Source organism: Hippopotamus amphibius, chromosome 5 (genome assembly GCF_030028045.1).
Source record: "Hippopotamus amphibius kiboko isolate mHipAmp2 chromosome 5, mHipAmp2.hap2, whole genome shotgun sequence".
Classification (NCBI taxonomy): domain Eukaryota; kingdom Metazoa; phylum Chordata; class Mammalia; order Artiodactyla; family Hippopotamidae; genus Hippopotamus; species Hippopotamus amphibius.
The window spans coordinates 138,970,801-138,992,846 of NC_080190.1; the positions used below are offsets into that span (position 1 = coordinate 138,970,801).

Sequence of the window (22,046 nt, forward strand, 5' to 3'; positions counted from 1 at the left end):
AAAAACAGAGATTCAGAGAAGTTATGAATGTGCCAAATGTCACACAGCTAATAAGCAAAGAGTATAGTTCATAAATATAAATTAGGGTTGTATTAACCCTAGAACGTTTTTTAGGAAATATGTAAAACTTGAGAGATGGAAGAAAGAGTTTTTATGGAAAAATCATATGTATTGTCATCATAAGAATCAAAGTAGAAGGAAGAATTTGCTTATTCTATACTACAATTTTGTGTAAGTCAGTTAACATAAGTCTAACTAGCTGTAGGAATGAAGGAACACCATATCTCAGTGATTTGATACACTAAAAGTTGACTTCTTGCTGCTAATAGTCTTGATAGATGTCTGCAGACCTGTCTTCTGATCAGGAATCCAGGTTCCTTCCCTCCACCTTGTGACATTACCATCTCCATATGTGGCTTCAGGGTCACCCCAGCTGAGGAAGAGAGACCATGGAGATGGCACACTGACGGGTAAATACTTTGACCTGGAAGTGATGCTATTACCCCTGTTCACATTTCATTGGCTAGAATTAGTCACTTGGTCTTAACTAACAGCAAGAGGGCTGGGAAGTCTAGTTTTCCCATTTAGTCCTCCCATGTGGTCAGGAATGAGAACGATTTACAGGTGTACACCAGATATCTCTACCATGTATTTCATTATTTAGCCCCTGGTATGTTATTTGTCAAATAACATAGTTTGCAGAGAATCCTGAAATAAAATCAAAGAATTATCATTTGTTATAACCGACGGACATATATGATGGTTATGTCCACTGATGTTATACTCATCTGTAGACTGATACCGGAGGTTACCCTGGATCTAAACCCTGTCCAACATGATTCATTTTTAACTGATAGTTTACCACCCCCCACCCCGCCCCATAAACTTAAGGAATAAAATCTTAAAAATGTTGATTCAAGTACTAAAATGGAACATGGCTTCACGTTTGATTCGTGCAACCAATTTTATTTTTATTTTAAATACATGATATAGTGCTTATGGTACAACTAAAACCTCTATCATTTTGTTAGTTTGTTTTTGCACCAAGCAAAATATTGGAAAATCCTCAGCATACACATTTTCTATTTGGAAAGGATTTAGGTTTTTCTGTACATAGTCAAATTTTACGAGATTGGGTGGCTTATTCATTATTCAGGTTCCTAGGGGCCATCTACCCAGCTCTTGAAGAGAATGGCTTTGGAAATCCCCATTCCGTTAAAGCTGTTATTTTGCCCTATTTGATACTTTGGTCACTCTTTTCTCTTGAAAATGCTCTTGGCAGCTTCAGTCATCATCTATGTCCTGAATTCTTTTCACATTTTTTTCTCCAGCTTAGTTCTATTCTCTGAGCACCAGACCTTTATGTCCAACTGCCTGTTTGACTCTCCACCTGCTCAAAATCTGATTTACAATCTTCGCTCATGTTCTCCACTCTAAGGGAGTAGCACCACCATCCTTCTAGTTTCTCAAGCAACCAGGATTTTTTTCTTGATACTTTGCTCTCCAATCATCTGCATTTAAGTCATTATCAGTTCTATCACCCTCACTTTCTTAAATCTCTCTGAAATCATTTATCTCCATTTTACTTCCACCATACTGGCCCAAGCTATCATTATCTCTGGCCTCTAACACTGTCCACTTTTGTACACTGTACCTGGGATGGTCTTTTCAAAATGCTAATCTGGTCGTGACACCCTCTCACTGAAATCCCACTGTTTTTAGGATTAAGATCTAAATCTTTAACGGGTTTACAAGGCCTTGCACATTCCTTTTCTCCTCTGCCTTTCCCACCTCATCTTGCACGTCTTTCCCCTGGTGCTCTCTGCTCTGAGCTTCATTCAGTTCTGTGAACCTGATACGCTCCCTCCTGCCTTAGGACCCTCGTGCACACTGCTCCATGTTTCAGCACTGTGCTGTGCAGTACTGCAGTCACTAGCCACGTGTGGCTATTAAAATGGAATAAAATTCACAATTCAATTCCTCAGTCCCACTGTCTCCATTTTAAGTGCACAGTAGGTACATGGGGCTAGTGGCTACCGTATTAGACAGTGAAGATATAGAACACTTCCATCTTTGCATAAAATTCTATTGGACACTGCTATTCTAGAATATTCTTATTACCTTCCACTCCCTTCCTCCTGTGTGACTTCCTCAAGGAAGCCTTCCTTGTCCTCCCCTTTCAGTTCCTAGTAAAGTCAGTTTTCTTTGTATCTAAGTCCACCAGTCAAAGGCTGCCATGAACACACCTGTAGTCAAAGTTACATTTATTTAGCCTGCTTCTGCAGGGGACCTTTAGGGACAAGTCAGTAAGAGAGAGCCGGGAGGAGCTCTTGACGGTGTTTGGGCTTGTGCTGGGTGAGTCTAAGAAGGGATCATGGAAGTGACAATGAGCTATGGATTCTGTATGTCAAGACGTTGGGGCAGCCTAGAACCTGGGTATCTCAGTCGTCATTGTTCAGGAGATGGGATGAACAAAGCAGGGCTGAGGATATCTTTAGTAAGAAAGCATCAATCCGGCAGAAGGAGGGGGTGTTACTCACTTTTGCAGCTGTGTTGTTGTTTTCTGGTGTTCTGTTGGGAGCGTTGCTTATCTTCTGTTGGCCTTGTCTGTGTGCCACTGGAAGCAGTACATTCTGTTAGAACCATCAAGGCTGATTGTCAGTGGGACTGATTTTTACTTTCTCAGTTGTGATGTGCTCTCCTAGAACTCTGTTGCTCTTCCTCAGAGTACTTGCGCACAGTTTGTAAATTTTTTAATGAATGGTTATTTGACTAGTATTTTTCATCTACTAGACCAGAAACTTCATGATAGTAGGGACTGCTTCTCTTTTTGTTCACTATGGTATCCATAGCACCTAGCATGGTGTCTGATACAAAGCATATGCTCAGCAAGTATCTATTGAAAGAGTGGATGAATGAATAAGTGAATGATAAGACCTATAAAATTGGTGGCTGATCAAAGACTTGAAATTATTTAGCTATATCTGCTTTTCCCACTGTTAAAGAATCATTGTCTTTTTTTTTTTTTTTTTTTTTTTTTATTTTATTTTTTTTTGGCACATGGGCTTAGTTGCTCCGCGGCATGTGGGATCTTCCTGGACCTGGGATCGAACCCGTGACCTCTGCATTGGCAGGCGGATTCTTAACCACTGCGCCACCTAGGAAGCCCCATCATTGTCTTTTTGTAGTAGATTCTTAGCAGATGTCTCTTTCCTCCCACCCAAGGAAAAAACTAGAATTGTAATTTTCAAAATTTAAATATAGCATTCTAATATTGCCTGATGTCTAAAGTCCTTTAAGGATAATCTAGAAAATATATGTTATTATATTTTCTTTACTATCATTTTTCTTAGGCCAAATGATTAAGAAATGTATAGATGCACTGCATCAAATCACAGCAGGTTATTTGTCTGCCTTTTGGCATCTTACAAATTATATTAGAAGGTTTCCAAACAGTTGTGGAAACTTGGTAATTGTAGTCAGAATGACCTGAGTTTTTGGTTCTAATTCTTAATGCTAAATCATTTAGGGCCATGTGACCCATTGATGTGTTCTGGTCTCATAAAGGATTATGATGTTTTCTAGGTAGACTGTACATTTAATTTAATTGTTTTTAATTACAGAGATAATGTAACAGAATTAAGGATAAACGTTTATATATTTTTTTATTAAGGGTAAATGTTTAAACTTGGAAAAAGTAATATCCATTTCAGTAATAAATCAACTATTTTAATTTTTTCATAGTTTTTGTTTGCATGCTTATGTTATTTATTGGAGTGAGAGTTTTTTTGTTTTGTTTTCCTTTTTTTTTGTTTGTGTTTGTTTTTGTTAGCCTGTAGTTTACAGTCTCTTTGAGTCTGAATAGTTGTAATAGATCACATCTTCTTACATCCCCCAGCAAATTAGAACCCTAGAATTTATCAGTCCAATATGTTTTAGTAGGCACGCCTATCCTCAGGCTGCAGAGTGCTATGGCATGGACAGTGAACTCCTTCAGGGCCATGATGCTTATTAATACTGGTTCACCATGTGTTGTTACAGGTTACCACATATTCCTTCAAAGAATACCTTGGCAATGCATCTTCTTTATCTTGGAGTCACTTCCTTAAATGCTCTTTTACATCATGCTACCCTCCTACTCCAAAATTTCCTAATTCTTAAATATATTAAGGGTCAGAGCAAAGTTCACAAGAGCCATAAAATCTTTCTATAATTTTGCTGATCTTTGTTTCCTGGTAATGTTCATTCTGTACCTTTCCAGCCAGGACACCTGACTAAACGAATGAATAGATGAATGCTTTAACATAGACCTTCATTTCTAGTCATCTGCTGTATTTCAGTTTCTTTTGTTGTTGTCATTTTTGTATGAATTTACTCACCACCTCAACCAATTTTTATATCTTTGAGGCAAAGAAGTTGTCTTATATATTTTCTGTATGTCTCTTGGCAGGATTCAGATACTGAAACCCCAGAATTTTTCCATTGAATGCCTTGTTGATTGGTTAACTGATTGCAAAAGGAACACAAATCTGTATCTTTGATTCTCTGTCATGATTAATGAAGTAGTTAACAAACATTTGTTAAATGTTCCTGGGCCGCATTTGGGTAAACTTTGAAGGGCAAACTATATTCTTGGATTCAAAGAATTTATAAGACTTGATGAAAACAAAGATCATATGATCATATGTATGTACATATAAACTGTGACATAAGGGTCCACTGCATTCTAGAGATGGTGGTAAGAGATTGGAAAGAAAGTTTGGAAAGTAGCTGTGAGCAACCCTTTCCTGAGAAGGAAATCTTTGAATTAGTTGTCATAGAATGAAAGCGTATGCAGAGAAACAAGAGGCTGGAAAGTTGTTTCTTAGAAAGAGGCACTAGAAAGAAGGCCACAGTGGAAGGTCCAGATGCATGTGGTCTGCCAAGTGCTTTTTCATCAATATTCTGTTATGTTCACTTTAGGATCAAGAGTTAGGGCTTCTGTGCATCTGTTCGGTTGGCCAAAAAGTTCGCTCGGGTTTTTTGTAACAAGTTATGGAAAAACCTGAATGATACTTTTGAAAAGGTTCTAACGTGTGGCAAGGTGCATCCTACTTGCACTAAATACACAACAACTGAACCTCTATGGACCAAAGCCTCTTCACATGTGATACTGAGACAGAGTTTCCTCCTGAAACTTTTACAGAGTTGTGATAGTGAAGGTCTTGGGGAATGGCGCTGAACGTGATCAAGTGATTACTAGGGAACAGAATTAACACCCACAGATAAAGCTCACACATGCCAGGAACTGTTCTCATGACTTTACCTCTACTTATGTGTTTAACTCTTCCCATCACTATAAGTAGGCATTTTACAGATGAAGAAAATATGGCACTTGGCCTCAGTCTGCACAGGCTGCAGGTAAAAGAGCTAGAACTTGACTCTAGACAGTCTTGCTGCAGAAACTATGCTCCTAACACTCTGAATATTGCTTTATGAGATGCTATGTGGCCCCCCTGTAATGAATGTTCCATTAACACAGAATTTGTAACTTTTGGAATAAGTATTGGAGATAAGGAAATGGAAGAGATGTTTAAATGTTTGAGGAAACAATTTCCAGTCCCTGGAAACATTTTAGGAACATCTGTGGACATCTGAATGCGGACATGTGAATAAAAACACAAATGCATTTTCTGTTGAAAGTAATTCTTAGTGTGCAGGTGATATGCAAGTTCTGTACACAAGTGGTAACTATTTTTTACTGTAGTTGAAAATGTAGTACCAAAAAATGTATAATTTTCCTTTCTAAAATGAGGATAAAACAGTTTGGATACATCTGTCACTTTTTTTATTGCATAATGACTCACCTATTTGTTTTATTTTTTTAATTTATTTAATTTTATTTTTTATTTTTTATTTTTGGGGGGTACACCAGGTTCAATCATCTGTTTTTATACACATATCCCCGTATTCCCTCCCTTCCTTGACTCCCCCCACCCCGAGTCCCCCTGTTTTAATTTTGATGACTTTTAAATTTTGCAGAAATTTCGGAGCGCTTCAGTTGGGCCTGAGGAGTACATGTATGACCAGACATCAAGGTAGGTTACAGGAGATGCCCCTAGAAACTGATGAACTGATAACTATTGAAATGTATCACCAAGTTATACTTTTACACCTTTGAAAGAAAATTCATTTCTCTACACAATGACTTCTAAATTACTATTTCCAGTCTTGATTAATTTTCTGAGACCTATTCCCTTTCTTTGTCCTTTTGTTGCTAGACATCCCATCTTAGGTGTTCTTCTGAACCTTAAACACTTGGGCCTCCAACACAACATGTACGTAATGGAACTCTATCTTTTTTTTCTCTTCTTTCCTTCCTTCTTGACTTCTTTCACATCTGTTCTTCCACTTTCATTTCTTGTTGTGCCTAATGATATAGCCATCCTCCCAGCCACACACTCCAAAGGTATAAAGGTCTGCCTGCCCTCCTGGTACATGTTCATGGCATTTGCCAAGTACTGAATGTTCTATTCTACCTGTCCCTTCCCTTCCAATTTACTGTTATTCATATTCTCCTGAGCTGTTGCAATATAACTGATTGCCCTGCCAACATTGTCTTTTCCCTTCTGTTCCACTTTGGACATATCTACCTATGAGCTATCACAGACTTTGGTGTTCCATCTTCCAGCAATGAGATAGGGATTGAGGGTAAGATATAACTTGTCCTTATAAGAGGCCCACAGACTTTTGGAGGAGACCTATGTGGTGTCATACAAATTGTAGTACATTTGCTAAGTGATGAGTCCTGCTACAGAGATACATAAGTAGACAGCTAAGATGACCTACAGGCCTGAGTGTGTGTGGGGGGGTGAGTGGGGTGGGGCCAGAGCAAAGCTTCAAAGAAAGTGGCATTTGAGCAGGCTCTTAAAGGATTATCAGGAGTTTTCTAAGGAAAGAAGGAGGATTAAGAACATTCTAGGTAAGGGGCCAGATGTTCAAAGACCTTAGTCATGATCATACCTGAAAGCAAGAGAAAATGGCAAGAATGAATTAATCCCTCCCATTTGCAAACCTTACCAGTGATTTCACCATTTCAGATAGACTAAAACACAAATTCCTTATGAAGGTAGTCAGGGCCCTCTATGTGCTGGTCCCTTTTTACTGTAAACCCTGTCCTCCACTGTATTTCTTGCCCTTTTGCCTGTACATATATGGCCCTCTTCTCTCCCGTCCCCTCCCCTCCCCTGCCCTCCCCTCCTCTCCTCTCTTCTCTTCTGTGTCCTCTTGAAGTCCTCTTGCTCCTTCCAGGTCTTGTTCTGGCCTCAGGCCCCTCGGTCTTCCTCCCCAGATTCTCCCAGCCAGAATTTGGGTGTGCAGTGGCAGTGAAGGGTAGGGGAGAGGTAGGGAAGAAAAAGTTCCAAATCAACTTCTAAAATTTGGAAATACATGTATAATTTGCATGCTGTCAATCTAGATAAACATGTAACCAGCTATTAGGCCAGTGAAAAGAGCAACGACCTACCAGTCACATGACCTGGCTTCTCTTTCTGCTACTGTCATTGTCCCCTGGAGTGAGCAGGTTTCTCGGCCTTTCCTCAGCTGTGAAATGAGGAAGGTGGTTCTTATCTTGTGTTGTGGATGAGCTTGGGGGATTTGAATCCCCTGAAATTATATTACAAATCATTTGTGTTCATATGTGCTTTTATCTGAGAAGAGGGTTCACAGCTTTCTTCATGTTTTTCAAGCAGTCTGTGCCCTAGACAAGTTGCAAGCTCCTGGTCTAGGCAATTCCTAATATCCTGTCCAGGTCTCAAATTTTATGATTCAGTGGTTATCTTGAAATTGCTTTTTCCAGGCAAAATGACAGTGGAATTGGTTCTGTCTTGAGTGATTTATTTCCCACCTTATTCTAAGACACATATTCTGGAATTTGCTTTGTTTATCAGCTTAAGCCTGAGATTTTTATCATGTAAGCAGAATATTATTTTGGCCTTCAAATTTCTTTCTCATTATAAAAGTTAAAAAAAATCAGACATTGCAGAAATATTCAACATAGACAGCAAGAGTCCACCATAATCTTGTAAGTAGATCATTTTAAGAGGCAAACTTTGAGTCGTTTTTGCACCCAGCCTTTCATAGACTATGAAATTAAAGAGCTAAAAAAATAGATAGAGCCAGTGAAGAGTTTCTGAAAACACACAAAGCATTTGTAATTGGATCATCACTGTGTGCCATCCTGCAGTATAGCAGAAATAAATATTCTGATGAGCATCTTTTTAAAAAGCTTTATTTATTTATTTATTTATTGGCTGCATTGGGTCTTTGTTGCTGTGCACGGGCTTTCTCTAGTTGCAGCAAGCAAGCGGGGGCTACTCTTCGTTGCGGTGCATGGGCTTCTCGTGCGGTGGCTTCCTTTGTTGCAGAGCACGGGCTCTAGGCAAGCAGGCTTCAGTAGTTGCAGCACATGGGCTCAGTAGTTGTGGTGCACAGGCTCAGTAGTTGTGGTGCGTGGGCTTAGTTGCTTCACAGCATATGGGATCTTCCCGGACCAGGCCTCAAACCTGTGTCCCCTGCATTGGCAGGTGGATTCTTAACCACTGAGCCACCAGGGAAGTCCCTGAATGAGTATCTTAAATAAAAAAGATTGTGGTTCATATCTGTTGCTCATTTTAAAACAATGGATATATTCTTCAAAGTTGGGAAAAATCAGTTTTATTTTATGTTAAATTATATTTTTAAAACATTAGGGTAATTATTAAGAGCAGGGATCTGCAAACTTTTTTTCTGTAATGGGCTAGATATTAAGTATTTTAGATTTGGCGTACTACATGGTCTCTGTCACAGCTACTCAACCCTGCTGTGGCAGCACGAAAGCAGCCATAGATAAGACACAAACCGATGAGTGTAGATGCGTTCCAGTAAAACTTTATTTACAAAAACAGGCAGCCAGCTGGCTTGGGCCCATGGACCCTTGTTGGCAAGCTCCTGATTTAGAGCAGTAACCCTGTCATGAGTTCTTTTGCAGGCTTAAAAAATAGCACCCCCCACCCTGCCCCAACCTCCAAAATCAAAAAACACTCCCTGTTAGGGAACTAGATTCTATATAGATTTCAGTAATGTTTGAGTTCCAGATTTTTATATTTCGAAATGTTTGAAAGTGGGATGTAGCTATTTGCAACACCATGGTTAGACAAAAGAAGGTTGGTATGTGGAAGAATTGAACAAAAGCATTCACATATTTGGCTTGTTGCTAGGATGCAAGTGGCAAAATCTATCAATTCTTAAGTTCAGGCATAACATAGCGCCAACTAAAACCTAACAGAGGCTTCCCCGGCCCCACCTGGCACAACTGGATGGGCACATTGTGGACTTTCTCCCCTTCTAAACCATCTGGTTTATGGGCCACTATTAGAAATGTTGTGTGCATTGTACTAGCAGTGACCTTTGGTATAGTCTCATCTCTTTTACCATATGCTGTGTTTTGTCTCTGAAATGGAGTCAACGTTGGTTAATATTCATACAAAATGCTATTGATGTGAAATTGATCTGGAAGGCGGAAATGTCCAAGTGAATGAATCTGACCACTATTTGTTTTCTGTTCACAGTGGCACATTTCAGTACACCCTGGAAGCCACCAAATCTCTCCGTCAGAAGCAGGGGGAGGGCCCCATGACCTACCTCAACAAGGGACAGTTCTATGCCATCACGCTCAGCGAGACAGGGGACAACAAGTGCTTCCGACATCCCATCAGCAAAGTCAGGGTAGGGGCCTCATTTCTCAAATAAAGCACAGAGGGATCAGATGAAAGCAATTGCTACCTGCCAGCCTTGTGGAATGGCATGGAAAAAATTCCAAAATAAATAATTCTAGAAAAAATGTCGGAGTTTGGGGCAAGAGAACTTATTGGCTTGCCGTTTATCGTTTTAATCAGTAACCAATAAACCCCAGGGAAGGGACGTGGTTGGAACATGCTTTCTCACTCTATCCAAGGACTTTTCCCAGCTTCATTCATTGCCCATGTGCCACCTAATTGTTATCATTGTTGTTTTCAATCAAATGATGTGCATTTTTCAAGTAAGTAGATGTAAGTCAGAGTGTATTTGTGGGCAGGAAAGAGATGGGCTTCCTTCTGTAAAAGAGGGTGCAATTCATTCCGTGTCTCTGGGCCCCTTGCAGCTTTGTTTAAAAGCCTTCTGCAGCCTGGTGCTTACTCAGGAGTCAAGGGGTGGGCATGATATGATCCCTACCAGGAGTGACTTGGAGAATTTTCACATTCATGAGTATTTAGTTCTATTTGTGGGAAATGAAACTGCCTTGGAAGCCGGCCAACTTCTGGCATTCTTGCTACTGCCAGGAAGGGAGGGAACTGGTAATCCCTCTCTACTGAAAAGGAAAATTATAGCAGAGCTCTGAAAAGAGGTGGAAGGACTTTCCTGCCCTGTTGTGAAATGATTTATGCTGCTGTGTGCACGGTGTCCACCCCACCTAATTTTATCCATAGCTGCGTTCTCCTACGCTCTTTCTTCTGCACACTGAGAAAGAACGCCGTGCTGTGCTGAGCCCGGGGATTCTACTCCATTCCATATTCCCATGCAAAAATAACATATGAGGTGGAAGAGAAAAGAGTATCTGGGCACGTGCTGGCCAGCTTGCCTGTTACTAGCTTTAGGTAAAAACATTGCAATGGTGATCTCTTGAATCAACCAGGTTTTATGGCTTTGTTTCCATGAGAAAGACAAGGAGGAATTGCTCCTCATTTGTCCAGCAGGCCTTTCTCCCTCCAAGGCTGTTCCAGTTCCAGATGGCAGCTGCAGGAGGCAGGGCATCTGAGAGTGAGGGGAAAGACGGGGAGGATGTGGGGCTAACGTCCTACCTGAGGCTGAGCTCGTGGCAAGTGGAAAAGTGCTTGGGGGTGCTGTGTGCCCTCCAGGGGAGTTAGTATGTTCCAACCCTGTGGTCAAGGCTACGGTGGAAGGATGCCATCATCGTCATCATCACAGCAACCAGAGTCACAGTGTAACAGCCCATATTTATCGAGTGTGTCTTCTATGTGCCAGGCACTATGTTAAGCACTGTACACCTAGAAACTCGTTGAAACTAACAACAACCCTATGAAATAGGCATTACTTGTATAATGTTATAGATGAGGAAACTTGGCCTTTTAGAAGCTAGAAACTGGCTAAGGTTACATAGCTCACACCTGAGGGAACTGGGTTATATTCCAAGCAGTCAGACTCCTGAACCTACTCTCTTAACCACTAAGTATACTGTGTTGAGTTGCATGGAGGCCTGATAGGCAGAAGGGTTTTAGCATGGGAGATCCAGCTCTGGAAACATATCCTAGAATTTGCATCCTAAGCCCTCACATGTGGATGCCTGGTAAAAAGATGCTGACATTTTTTTTTTAAATCTTGTAAATTACAAGTAAGTGTAAAATGTATATGTACCTTGGTAACAACACCATTATCATCACCCTGAAAAGATGATGCGTGGTTAGTAATCTAAGGCCAAGACAATAGTTCGGAGTACAGGGACTTTCCCAAGAATTTTCTTTCATTGAAATCATGGAGATAATTTAATATAGAGATTTTATTTCCTTTTGTTCCATTTTGCCTAAAACTAAGAGCCTTCCTTCTTTCAAGGACTTCAATCTAATAGCCTTGGAGAGTAGGATGGCCCTTCTCAGAGTGGATCTTTCTTACCCCTTGGCTCTGGGAGAGCAAGCAGTCCGGAGGAATGAAGGATGCACTTGGGACCTCCTAGCACTGATTTCTGAGAACAGTGTTGCATCCTGAGTCGAAGCCCGTAGCCTTGGTAACAGCAGTTTCAAACTGCCTTTTTCTTTGTCACTGAAAACATACATTTCCATACCATGAATATGCCATTACTTATGCTAATTTAGTAATTTGCCAGAAAAAATTACCTGAAATGTTATTTTTATTTTGAAACAGACAGAAATAAGCACAAGGAGGCTGTGCAGTAGACTTACATGTAAATGGAAAAGCCTGAGGACGGGGGAGGGAGAAGGATGGAGAGCAGGCTGAGCTCCAGGTTCCACCAGCACAGCCAATGGGTCCCTTTCTCATCAGCTCTCCTCCATGCCCTTGAGGGTCATGCTGCTTAGGAATGCAAATAACATGAATGCATATTTCTAAACTAGCTTTTCTAACAAACATCTGCTTTCTTGTGTAACAAATGTTTACATATCACTGGGAATAAGCCAGATTTTGACTTGACAGTGTGGCCACAAACATGTATTTTGTATCTCTTATTTGTCGGGCGAGTGAGTGACACTGTCCCAGCCCTCACCAAGTCAGACATCAATGGAAAGATGTTGCCGTGGACTGAATAATTGTAATAATTAAGTAGATGACTACAAGTGTGTAAAATGCTACAAAGGAGAGGTTATTAAGAAAGGAGAAGTTATTAAGGAATGGGAGTCAATGAAGTATGCTTCTGGAATAGCAGAAAAATGTCTAAGAGGTATTTTAGGATATGGAATGAGAGGGGGAATGTATTCCTGGATACAGTATTCCTCATGCTGTAATTAAAGGTTTTGGTTTGGTTTGGTTTGTTTGTTTATTTGTTTGTGTTTGGTACCTCCTCCATCGCATAAATGACAATGAATTAACATATTTGGTTTAACAAGTCTGTGACTTAGAAGTGAAAGCGGTTTGGGATTCTTATTTCTCTAAGGTATAATTAGTTTCTCATGCTCATTTTAAAAGTACATCCACATATTTATATAAATAACATAGTTGACCTTGTATCTTTTGGTCTGTGAAATATTTGTAGCTTAGATCTTTGTTCATCAATATGAGCTCATCTTGTAGTATTTCATTATTTCCAGTAATCCAACCAGAGGCACTTAATTAGGCCAGAAACAGATGTTTGCTCTTTATAAAAGCACCAAATTCTAAGTTTAAGGATATGAAATTTTAAAAGTGTGCTTGTTTCCAGTACAAGAAAAAAATCTTTTTTGGTATTCCCACTCACCTCACAAAATAATAAATTTTCTGGTAAATTGGTTAATCTGAGTGTTTATGACTCATGGTAAAAATGTGCTGTTTTTTCTATGTGCTGTTCTCATTTCCCAATCTTTTTTTTTTTTTTTTTAAGTAGGCCCATTTTAAAACAAAACAAATGATAAAACTGAGCTTATCTGGGCTTTTCTAAAGCAAGAAAAGCAAATTTACAGAAATTACAGCAACCCACCTCTGGTAGAACTTCCTGAACTGGAGACTGTGTGAAGCAGGAGGCACTGAACAGAAAGTAAGCTCCATGGTTCTCCCCTCTGCAGAGCGTGGTGATGGTGGTCTTCAGTGAAGACAAAAACCGGGATGAGCAGCTGAAATACTGGAAGTACTGGCACTCTCGGCAGCACACGGCCAAGCAGAGGGTCCTTGACATTGGTAAGTTGACCTTGACCTCCCTGCATGGTCTTTGGTAAACTGCCATGTTGTCATGTTGCAAAGGAGAGCCCAGCTCAGAAATTACAGCTGGGAACCACATCGTTCTTGTGATGTGCCGGGCACTGGTCTGTGCACTTTTTCTATGTTTTAGTACATTTAGTACAAATCAGGCTGAGAAGTCAAAACTGGGCTAAGCTGAGAGCAAAACACCTTTTGTTCCATAAAAGTCATCTATGTCTCATATAATAATAGATTGAGATTTGCAGTGGCCATGCCACTTTCTGAAACTTATTTCCATGCCCTCTCATGTCCGAACCTAATAATTGGCAGGCAGGCCAGAGGAACTCTTATCCGCCTCCGACGCCAATAACCTTGGCTCATTTAGTTCTATGGTACTTGTGAAGGTCACATGACTAGATAGAGCATTCTCGTTCTCTAATTCTCCAACTCATGTTCCTTCCATCCAAACACGTGTCTAGTGCAAACAGTGCTAGGTGATCAGACAAATGCAGTGTTTGAGAGAACTTTCCTGGCAGTAGAAAGAAATGGACCTGCTGAGCACATTTTCAGGAATCTGTATACTCCTGAACATGGTTTCTGTTCTTCAGAGACCTGGAGCCCCCTGGACTAGACACAGAGTCCTGTCAGGAAAGCAGAGCCCATCCCAAGTGGTTCCGTGGAGAGAATTCGTTGCCAGGGTTGGGAGGGCTGAAGGCACCATGAGGCAATGCGAAGAGGAGCCGCAGTAGGCACCTGCTGCTATGAGCTGGAAGCCTGGAGGAGCAGAGGGAGCGTTGGTGGGGGTGGAGAGAGCGGCCCAGCAGGAGCAGGCACTGCCTCCGCTGAAGCTGGGACCACAGAGGGAGGAGCTTTCCAAGAGCAGGGAGAACCACAGAGGAATCACTGCCAGAGACACCCCTCAATGCCAAGAGGGAGGAGGAGAGGGGGTGCCCTGGCTTTTCCCTGCCTCCCAGTCTCCCCCGGTGCTTCCCGTTGGCCAAGTTATCCTGAAGCAGAGGGCACATGACCCTCTGAGACACATGCACTTTTCAGGAATCAACCTCTGAGACACAGAGCAAAGGAGGGGAAGTCGGGGACTGGATCTTTGTCTAGAAATTAATTAAAGAATCAGACAGTGATGTATATGTGTTTCTAAGTAATTTTAACACTTTATCTACATGCTGCTTCCATGAGAAATAAATCATTTCTCATTTATAGGCTTTATTTTCACATTTTGTGGACCAAGAGTGTAGAGTCCCTGTGAGGATAGGCCAAGTGAAGGTTTCCACTGTGTTGGATACCAGAGGTGTTAATGAGCCATTAAAAGGATGTTTACTTTGGTTTCTTTCACATTGTAATGAAGGATTTTTTCCTACCTTCCATCTCACACTTGCTAGGACCCCTTGACCAATGGCAGAGAAGTTAGTAACTAGGTTAGGGTTAGACACTCACTGTAAAACATATGGAAACTGATTTGCCGGTTTTACATACCCCCACCGCGCGTGCGTGCACACACACATCTCCTATAAACTAGTTGAACGTATTTGTCTAATAAATAAGGAGGCCATGGTCTAGAGAGGCTCACTGACCCACCTTTCCAAGTGACTTGTCCTCAGATAATTAGTGCAAGAATTAATGCAAGAGCTGGGATAAAAACAATCTTCCTTACCTGGGTCATACCCTGAACCCCCAAGACTGACTGACTAGGATGGAAGGTTTGGGGTACTTGCCATGGCCTGCTTTGTAGCCAGTCTGCACGGAGCAGAGGAACAATTTTATTTTATTTGAAAACTTTAGCCTTATAATTATTGCCCAAGAAAATGAGAGGAGCAATTAGGTAGAAATATGGACTAGGTCCAAATAAGACAAATAATGAGCGCATTTTACTGGCATACCTGTTGGTTCAGCTTTGATGTTGTTACAAAGTTTACTTTTCTTAGACCAGAATGATCTCTCAGGTCTCACAAGATTTCCGATCTTATCTCTCTTCTTTATCACCTCTTGCCTGCCTTTTCTCCCTCATGTAACCCTTTATACATGCGTGTGGGCACACATGCACACACACGATTTATCATTGAGATTTGTGAGTTTTACTAGGTAGCTTCAAGGCTACTTGGGCTGCTTGCTCTGAATCTGAGATCAAGGCATTGAATCAGCCCCTTAGTTTCAAATGGAAAATCAATTTTCTGACCACAGTCTCTACCCCTAACCTCAACCTGACACAATTAGGAAATATGCAAAAAAATCTCATCTAATTCATTCTTGTACTAGATTAAAAAAAAGCAAACCATTTGTTCCTCTGCCAGTGGGTGGTTAACACCAGTTCTAATAGAAGGGGGGGGGGGCTATGCTGCCACAGCGCCCCTCCCCCCCTTCTATTAGAAATGTCTGTGTGCCATGTGCCGTCACCGGCAGGAACTCTGCAGGGCGGTGTTGCGAATGTTTGTAAGCCAGGAGGGTTACCAGTGCCTGCTGAGAGGGAAGGGAGGCCCAAGAGTGCGTATGCTATACCTTTGTCAGTTTGGGTTGAGAACATTCTAGTAGCCTGCAAAAGAAAAGGAAGAATCCAAAATTATTTAATGTGTTATTTTTCTTAACCTCCATGAACTAGAGGTTAAAGTCAGGGCTCCAAAGTTGCAGTTCCCAAGTCTCCGCCAGCTGCTGTGGTCAGCAAGCTCAACTGGGCCCTGCAGGTAGTAACCTTGAAGTTGGCATTAGAGACTGAGACGAGGCCCCTTTTGCTAAAACAAGCATTCATGACCGTGGTCCTTGGGGTCTGTGGGTGGGCTTTAGGGGAACCTCAAACTACTCAAATTATGTGTGGCACAATTTTGTGTGTATGGGTATGCACACCCTTTCATCTCCTTTCCAGGGCTGCCCAAGACAACCAGCCCTCCCTCCTGCACGCGGCCTCCCTGACTCCATTCCATGTGAAGCCCAGTGGGGCTCTCTCTTCTCTTTATGTCTTTCCTTCTTCAACATCTCCTCAGCACTCACGCTCAAGGATTCTCCCTTCATCTCTTGCACCCTCAAATAATGATGCCCGGAGAACGTTCTGCATCTTTCCTCACATAAATCTGTCTCCCTTGGATTAGATTGTTGGTCGTTCTTTGTGGATAACCCTCATCTCCCACATACTCCTGATGCTCTGAGTAGGCCCTGTGTGCTGGCTGCCTGATGGGAGAGGACCCTTGGTGTCCCCAGTGGAGCCCTGTCTGTGGGTCCATGGAAAGGAGAGTGAGAGCCTGAAGGCCGGGGAAGGAGGCTGCTCCTTAGAGCACGTGGCACCGCGGCTCCCAGCTTCCTGTGTGCTGAGTGAGGCCACTTCTGCTTCGCACCAGGCATGTCCCTCCTTGGCAGATATGCATACATTGCCCGGCTTGTTCCCTCACTTCTTGGAGGCCTTTCCTTATTGTCACCTTATCAGAGAGACCTTCCCTGTCACCTTACCTAAACGCCATACCTTCGTCACTCTTGAGCTCCCTTAACTTTAGTTGACTGCAGAGCGCTTATCACCACCAACATCTTATTATGAACGTATGTTTCTACTTCTTATTGCGTCCACCGCCCCCCCCGCCCCCACGGCTAGAAGAAGCCCATAAGAGCAGACACCTGTCTGTTTTGCTCTCTGCTCCAGCCCCAATGCTTAGCACAGAGCCCGAGTCATCGTGAGTGTTCAATAAGTATTTCCTGAAGGAATGAATGAGTGAATGAATGAATGAACAAATGTATGGATGACACTTATTACAGTGACAGGAGGCAGGCTTTCAAAGGAGTGAACCATGTCTCTCTCTTTTTTTCTTTTTTTAATATTTTCTGGTAACTGTAGGTTTCATGGCAAATTTTTTTTAAATTTTATTAATATTTATGTATTTATTTATTTGGTTGTACTGGGTCTTAGTTGTCGCACATGTGCTCCTTAGTTGCAGCTCACTGGCTCCTTAGTTGTGGCATGCAAACTCTTAGTTGTGGCATGCATGTGGACTCTAGTTCCCTGAGCAGGGATCGAACCCGGGCCCCCAGCATTGGGAGCTTGGAGTCTTAACCACTGCGCCACCAGGGAAGTCCCTGAACCTTGTCTTAATAACAGCTCCCATGTGTCTGTTGCCTTCTATGTACTGGGTTCTTTCTCTTCATCGGACATAAATATTTTGCCCCTCATCCTGGAAACAACTTATTCTATTGTTTAAAAACTGAGATGGTGAGGGGCTGAAAACTTTACCCAAGGTCAGATCCCTGGTAGGTGTCGAAGATGGAAACCCAGGAATGCTGGAGTTTGCACCCCTTGTTTTATTTTTACAGTTCTATGTCTTCACTCCACCATCTATTATCTTTGTATCCTGACCTCTAGAGAGTTCTTGGCCCCCACCAGGCCCTGATTTCATGCAGAGTGACTGCACACATTGATGAATTGACCTTGCATCGAGGTCCTACTTTTCCCCTCTACACCTTTCTCTGTAGACATTGAGAACATTTTGCACTCTGGATGGCAGGACTCTTGGCTGCTGCTAGTCCTGACATTTCCTAAAAGCCATTTCAGAGACGTGGTTATTGTACATTAGGCCATAAACTCTGTTGGTGGGGAAGAAAACATTCGCAATTAGCTCTTACTGAATATAATTAAAACAAACAAACGCCAGCCCAAGTGCATTCTGCTGCTTTGCAAAGCAAATAAGCAGAGTTCTCCAAGTTTCACAAGTTCTTTCTTGTGAGCTCGTTGGATAACAACGATTATTCCAGGTCATAAATACATTTACATTCTGCAGCCCAAAGAGTGTTCCTGCGCCAGTTGTACCCACTGATTGGAATTGTCACTTTGATGATATCTGTTGTTTGCTCCTCTCTGAGTGTGAAAGCCCCTTTCTAAGGGGACGTGGAGTTAGTGTTGGTCCCATCTTAGTTACCACCAGCTTGTAGAAAGGCAGAGTAATTCCACGTTTACTCAGCAAATAGACCCTTTGTTAGGAGCTGGCAATTCATAGATAAATAAGCCAGAGCCCTGCCCTCAAAACTGCTCAAATCTGGAGGTAAGAAGGTGACCGGCTAAGACACCAGGTGGTGAAGGGCAGATGGGAGGAGCACTTCCCTGAGATGTTTCCAAGACCCCTCTGAAAAGATAACAAGAGTGTCTGAGGTCGAAAAGGTGGAGGAGGGTGCTGCGAGCCAAGGAAACAGCCCATGCAGAGGTACCGGCATCCAGACAGAAAAACCAAAATGAGATTGGAAAATGATTTTATAAAATCTGATAAAATTATTGGCGAAGATGGGAGGGGTGGACACTCACCTGCATGCTGGTAGGAGTGTCATTGATTCATCTTACGTGGGGGTGGGGGTGGGGGCGGGGGTAGGGTGGGGTGGAGAGAGGGAAGTCCTGAGCAAACTGGGTGAGAAAATGAGATTGAAGGCTGTAGTGGTTGTGGAGAGGCCTGCTTTTTTAAGGGGGATCTTAGAGCAACAGGGATATGAAGTATAGATGGAATTTGCTGGTCTCAAGCTCTGAAAGGAGCCTTATGTAAAGCTGTTTCCATGAGGTGCAGGCTGAAGCTCCAGGTCTCCCATGGAGGCTGTATGAGCCCAGAAGGGTGTTTAGAGCTCCAGGGCCCCGAAGGTTCTAAGTATTAGATGGCCATTGACTCATACCACATGTGTCCTGGTGGTTAACTGCAGATGTGCAGGTAGGACATTGGGGAAATGCTATCTCAGACTGTGGGGTGGGTCTTTGCAGGGGAACATCACCACACCAGATGCTGAGGGGAATTAAGCTCAGAGTTTCTCGTTCCCTGCTGCTTTGACACTGGCTTGGCTCCACAGAGCCTTGTTTTGCAGTTTTGTTGGGGAGATAATTGAAGAGTGTGTGTTTATACTTTTTCATATTGAGGTGTAACATGCATGCTTTGTTTTTCGATAATCCGTGTTTTTCTGTTGTTGAACCGAGTGGGCTTTAGAGATCCAGGAATACATAAGTGAGTGCTCATAAAAGTTGTCACTCATCCAGGTGGGTGTGTTCCATTTGTGTATCAGTCCTCCCAGAACTCTGACAAGGAGGAGACAGGGGCAGAAATAAAGGCATATGGAATATTGTGATGAGGTGGTATTTCCCTTTCATGAGTTGCAGTGTTTGATTTTGAAGGCTTTGGATAACCACTGAGGAGTTTTCGCAGGACTGCCATGCAGTGATATCTGTATTTCAGAGAGGTAGTTCTGGGCCAGTGGCGGGGTGGGATGACGTGAGGGAGAGACTGGTTGTAGCTGGGGAAAAACCAGAGAGATACAAAGTTAAAGGAGAAATACAAAGTTCACCCAGGAATGAGAGACGAATTCTAGAACTGGTGGACTCTCCAGGACTGACTGGCTGTGGGGATAAAGGAGGAGAAAAAGATCACAGAAGATAAGCTCAACTTTGCTAGCGAGGCAGGGGGGTCGGGAGGAGCATGGGGGCCAGGTGCGCGGGAAGTGGGGGCTGGCCGGTGCGGAGTCCAGCCAGGGGGCACGGTGACTCGCGGGCACGGTGTACACGTCGAGCAGGCTGGGAGTTCCCCAGGACTTATTTGCATGGTGCAGGGATCCAGCTTTGCACGGTGTAAGCATTTTAAAAACATTTGAAACAAACCTCAAATCATAAAATGAACCAGACTGCGTACCACCTCTACTCCAACCGTGACTAATTCCACTTTCCTGGGAAGGGATATTTTTTCTATTTGTTTCCTTTCTAGCAGGGAAGGAAAATTATAAGACCTTCAACAACTAATATTGATTCATAGAATGAAAAACCAGAAGCTACAGCAGATACATTGAAACTCTTTCAAATATAATTTGTCTCTAATGAACAGAATTAAGAATTACTTCCTGGCTTTACAATGCAGATGTTTCAAAACAATGCACATTAGAGTTTTTACACTTTCAGAGTGAGCGCTATGGAGAGTAATGTAATGAGACTTATTCCACAAAGCACATCCAATTTGACCAGTACTGACATAATTTTGCAGTTAATTGTGAAACTAACCATCTGTTTTTTACTCAGTCTGTCTTTAATTTTGCTTCCCAGTAAGTAATCTTTCCCTGTATTGGGATATATTAGTTACATTGTTAATATTAATCCTATAGTCTTCCATGGTAATTAGCAGGCAGTAATAGTACATCTTGGGTTATTAGCATGTGATTATAGGATTTTCATCTGTGCCCTAATACAAATCTGTTTATTTTTAAATCGTGCTGTTGACAGCAATCTTAAGTTAAAGCTTTCAGGAACACTTAAGTTCCAATGAAATCGAAATATTTCTTCACGTTTAGTTCTAAATAGTTTTCTTCGAGAATCAAAGAGAAGCCTTTTGGAAGCCTTTCGAATGCAGAACTTCTTTGACCGCTGTGACTTCTTCGGTTTGGCTCACCTGTCCAGGCCCGGGAGCTCTCTTCTGTCTGGAATCCTACTCCACTTTCAAATAGGAATTGCAAATACAATTGTCACACCTTTTCTTTTCTTTTCTTTTTTCTTTGAACTTTCTAGAGGAGGCTGGCTCTGAATGTGCCCTACGAGTGTGCTTTCTTACTTTACAGTTTTTATAGTCAAACCTGGTTTGGGCTACTCAGCTGTGCAGAAAAGTGGGAGGGTGGAGATTGGTGGGTTGGGGGAGGCAGCTGCTGCCTTTCACGAGGTCAGGTAGCCAAGTAGTCAGTGTGAATCTGTGACCCAAATAGACCTGGGAGACAAGTGTGCCCTGCAGCTTGCCTCTCTCTTCTCCGCCAGGGTTTCCCACTCGGCCATTGAGTTTTATTCTGTGGAGAGAGCGCCTCCCCAGAGTGGTATAAATCTGCTCTCTCCCTGCAGTTGGGAAAGTGTGGGGCTTCCCTCCTTTAAAAATAAAATAAGTAAATGGAATCTTGATTTTTGATGCTTCCTAGACTCTTTCCACACTTTTGAATAGATATGAAAAGTAAATTTGGTTCAAAACAAAACCAAACCTCTTGAGAGCCCTCAACTTAAAAGAACAAAAAAACCAACAAAAACACCAGGGCTGGTTGGTGAGCTCAAGGTAGTGAGTCAGGGCTAAGCTAGAGGAGCAGCCTTGACCCCTGCTTCCTCCACGGGAGGGAAGAGGCTGGGGTGTGGGCCAGTCTCTGCCGTACCTGCTGCTCGGGTGTCGTCGGTGCTGGTCGTCGGTGCTGGCCGTTGCTGCAGTCACAGGCAGTGTAAGGCACCCTCTGTTTTAGAGAGAATTACTGCAGCCACGGCTACTGGAAAATTTTTTCATCTTCAACTTTGTTTAGAAAATATTTATGTGATAAAAATGGTAGGCTTAATGTTATATATTTAAAAGATTATACACGCTAAATAGTCTTTAAAATTTAATCTTAGTTCAGACAGAATGTGTTAATTTTCAATAAAAAATGAGCCCCTGTGGGTTTTTATTTATTGCATGCATGTCTCTGTGTGAGTCCTGGAAGCTCATTCTGTTGGGGACAACACCCCAGGGGAGAATCATTTCCTCCTTGGCGTGTGAGCCTAGGGTGATCCGGGGATCCCCCAGCCGTCCCCCTGTGCGGGGGCCAGGACAGGGCCAGAGTTCACAAACCGCCCACATGTCCAGGCCCTGATCCTGGCAGACTCCCTGTCAAACTATTGTTGGGTCTTCCTCTTTCCTTCCAATCCATAT

At 42.4% G+C, this 22,046-nt stretch overlaps 1 protein-coding gene across 6 annotated transcripts in view; it reads left to right on the plus strand.

Annotated features, from left to right (window-relative positions):
* Window positions 1-22,046, plus strand: part of GRHL2 (grainyhead like transcription factor 2) — a 175,059-nt gene that overhangs the window by 71,470 nt on the left and 81,543 nt on the right. For all 6 annotated transcript variants that reach the window (XM_057736476.1, XM_057736481.1, XM_057736477.1 and 3 more), the window contains 3 exons: window positions 6,022-6,077; window positions 9,588-9,744; window positions 13,284-13,395. In XM_057736476.1, coding sequence (XP_057592459.1) covers window positions 6,022-6,077; window positions 9,588-9,744; window positions 13,284-13,395 — 325 coding nt within the window. The remainder of the gene's footprint in view (window positions 1-6,021; window positions 6,078-9,587; window positions 9,745-13,283; window positions 13,396-22,046) is intronic.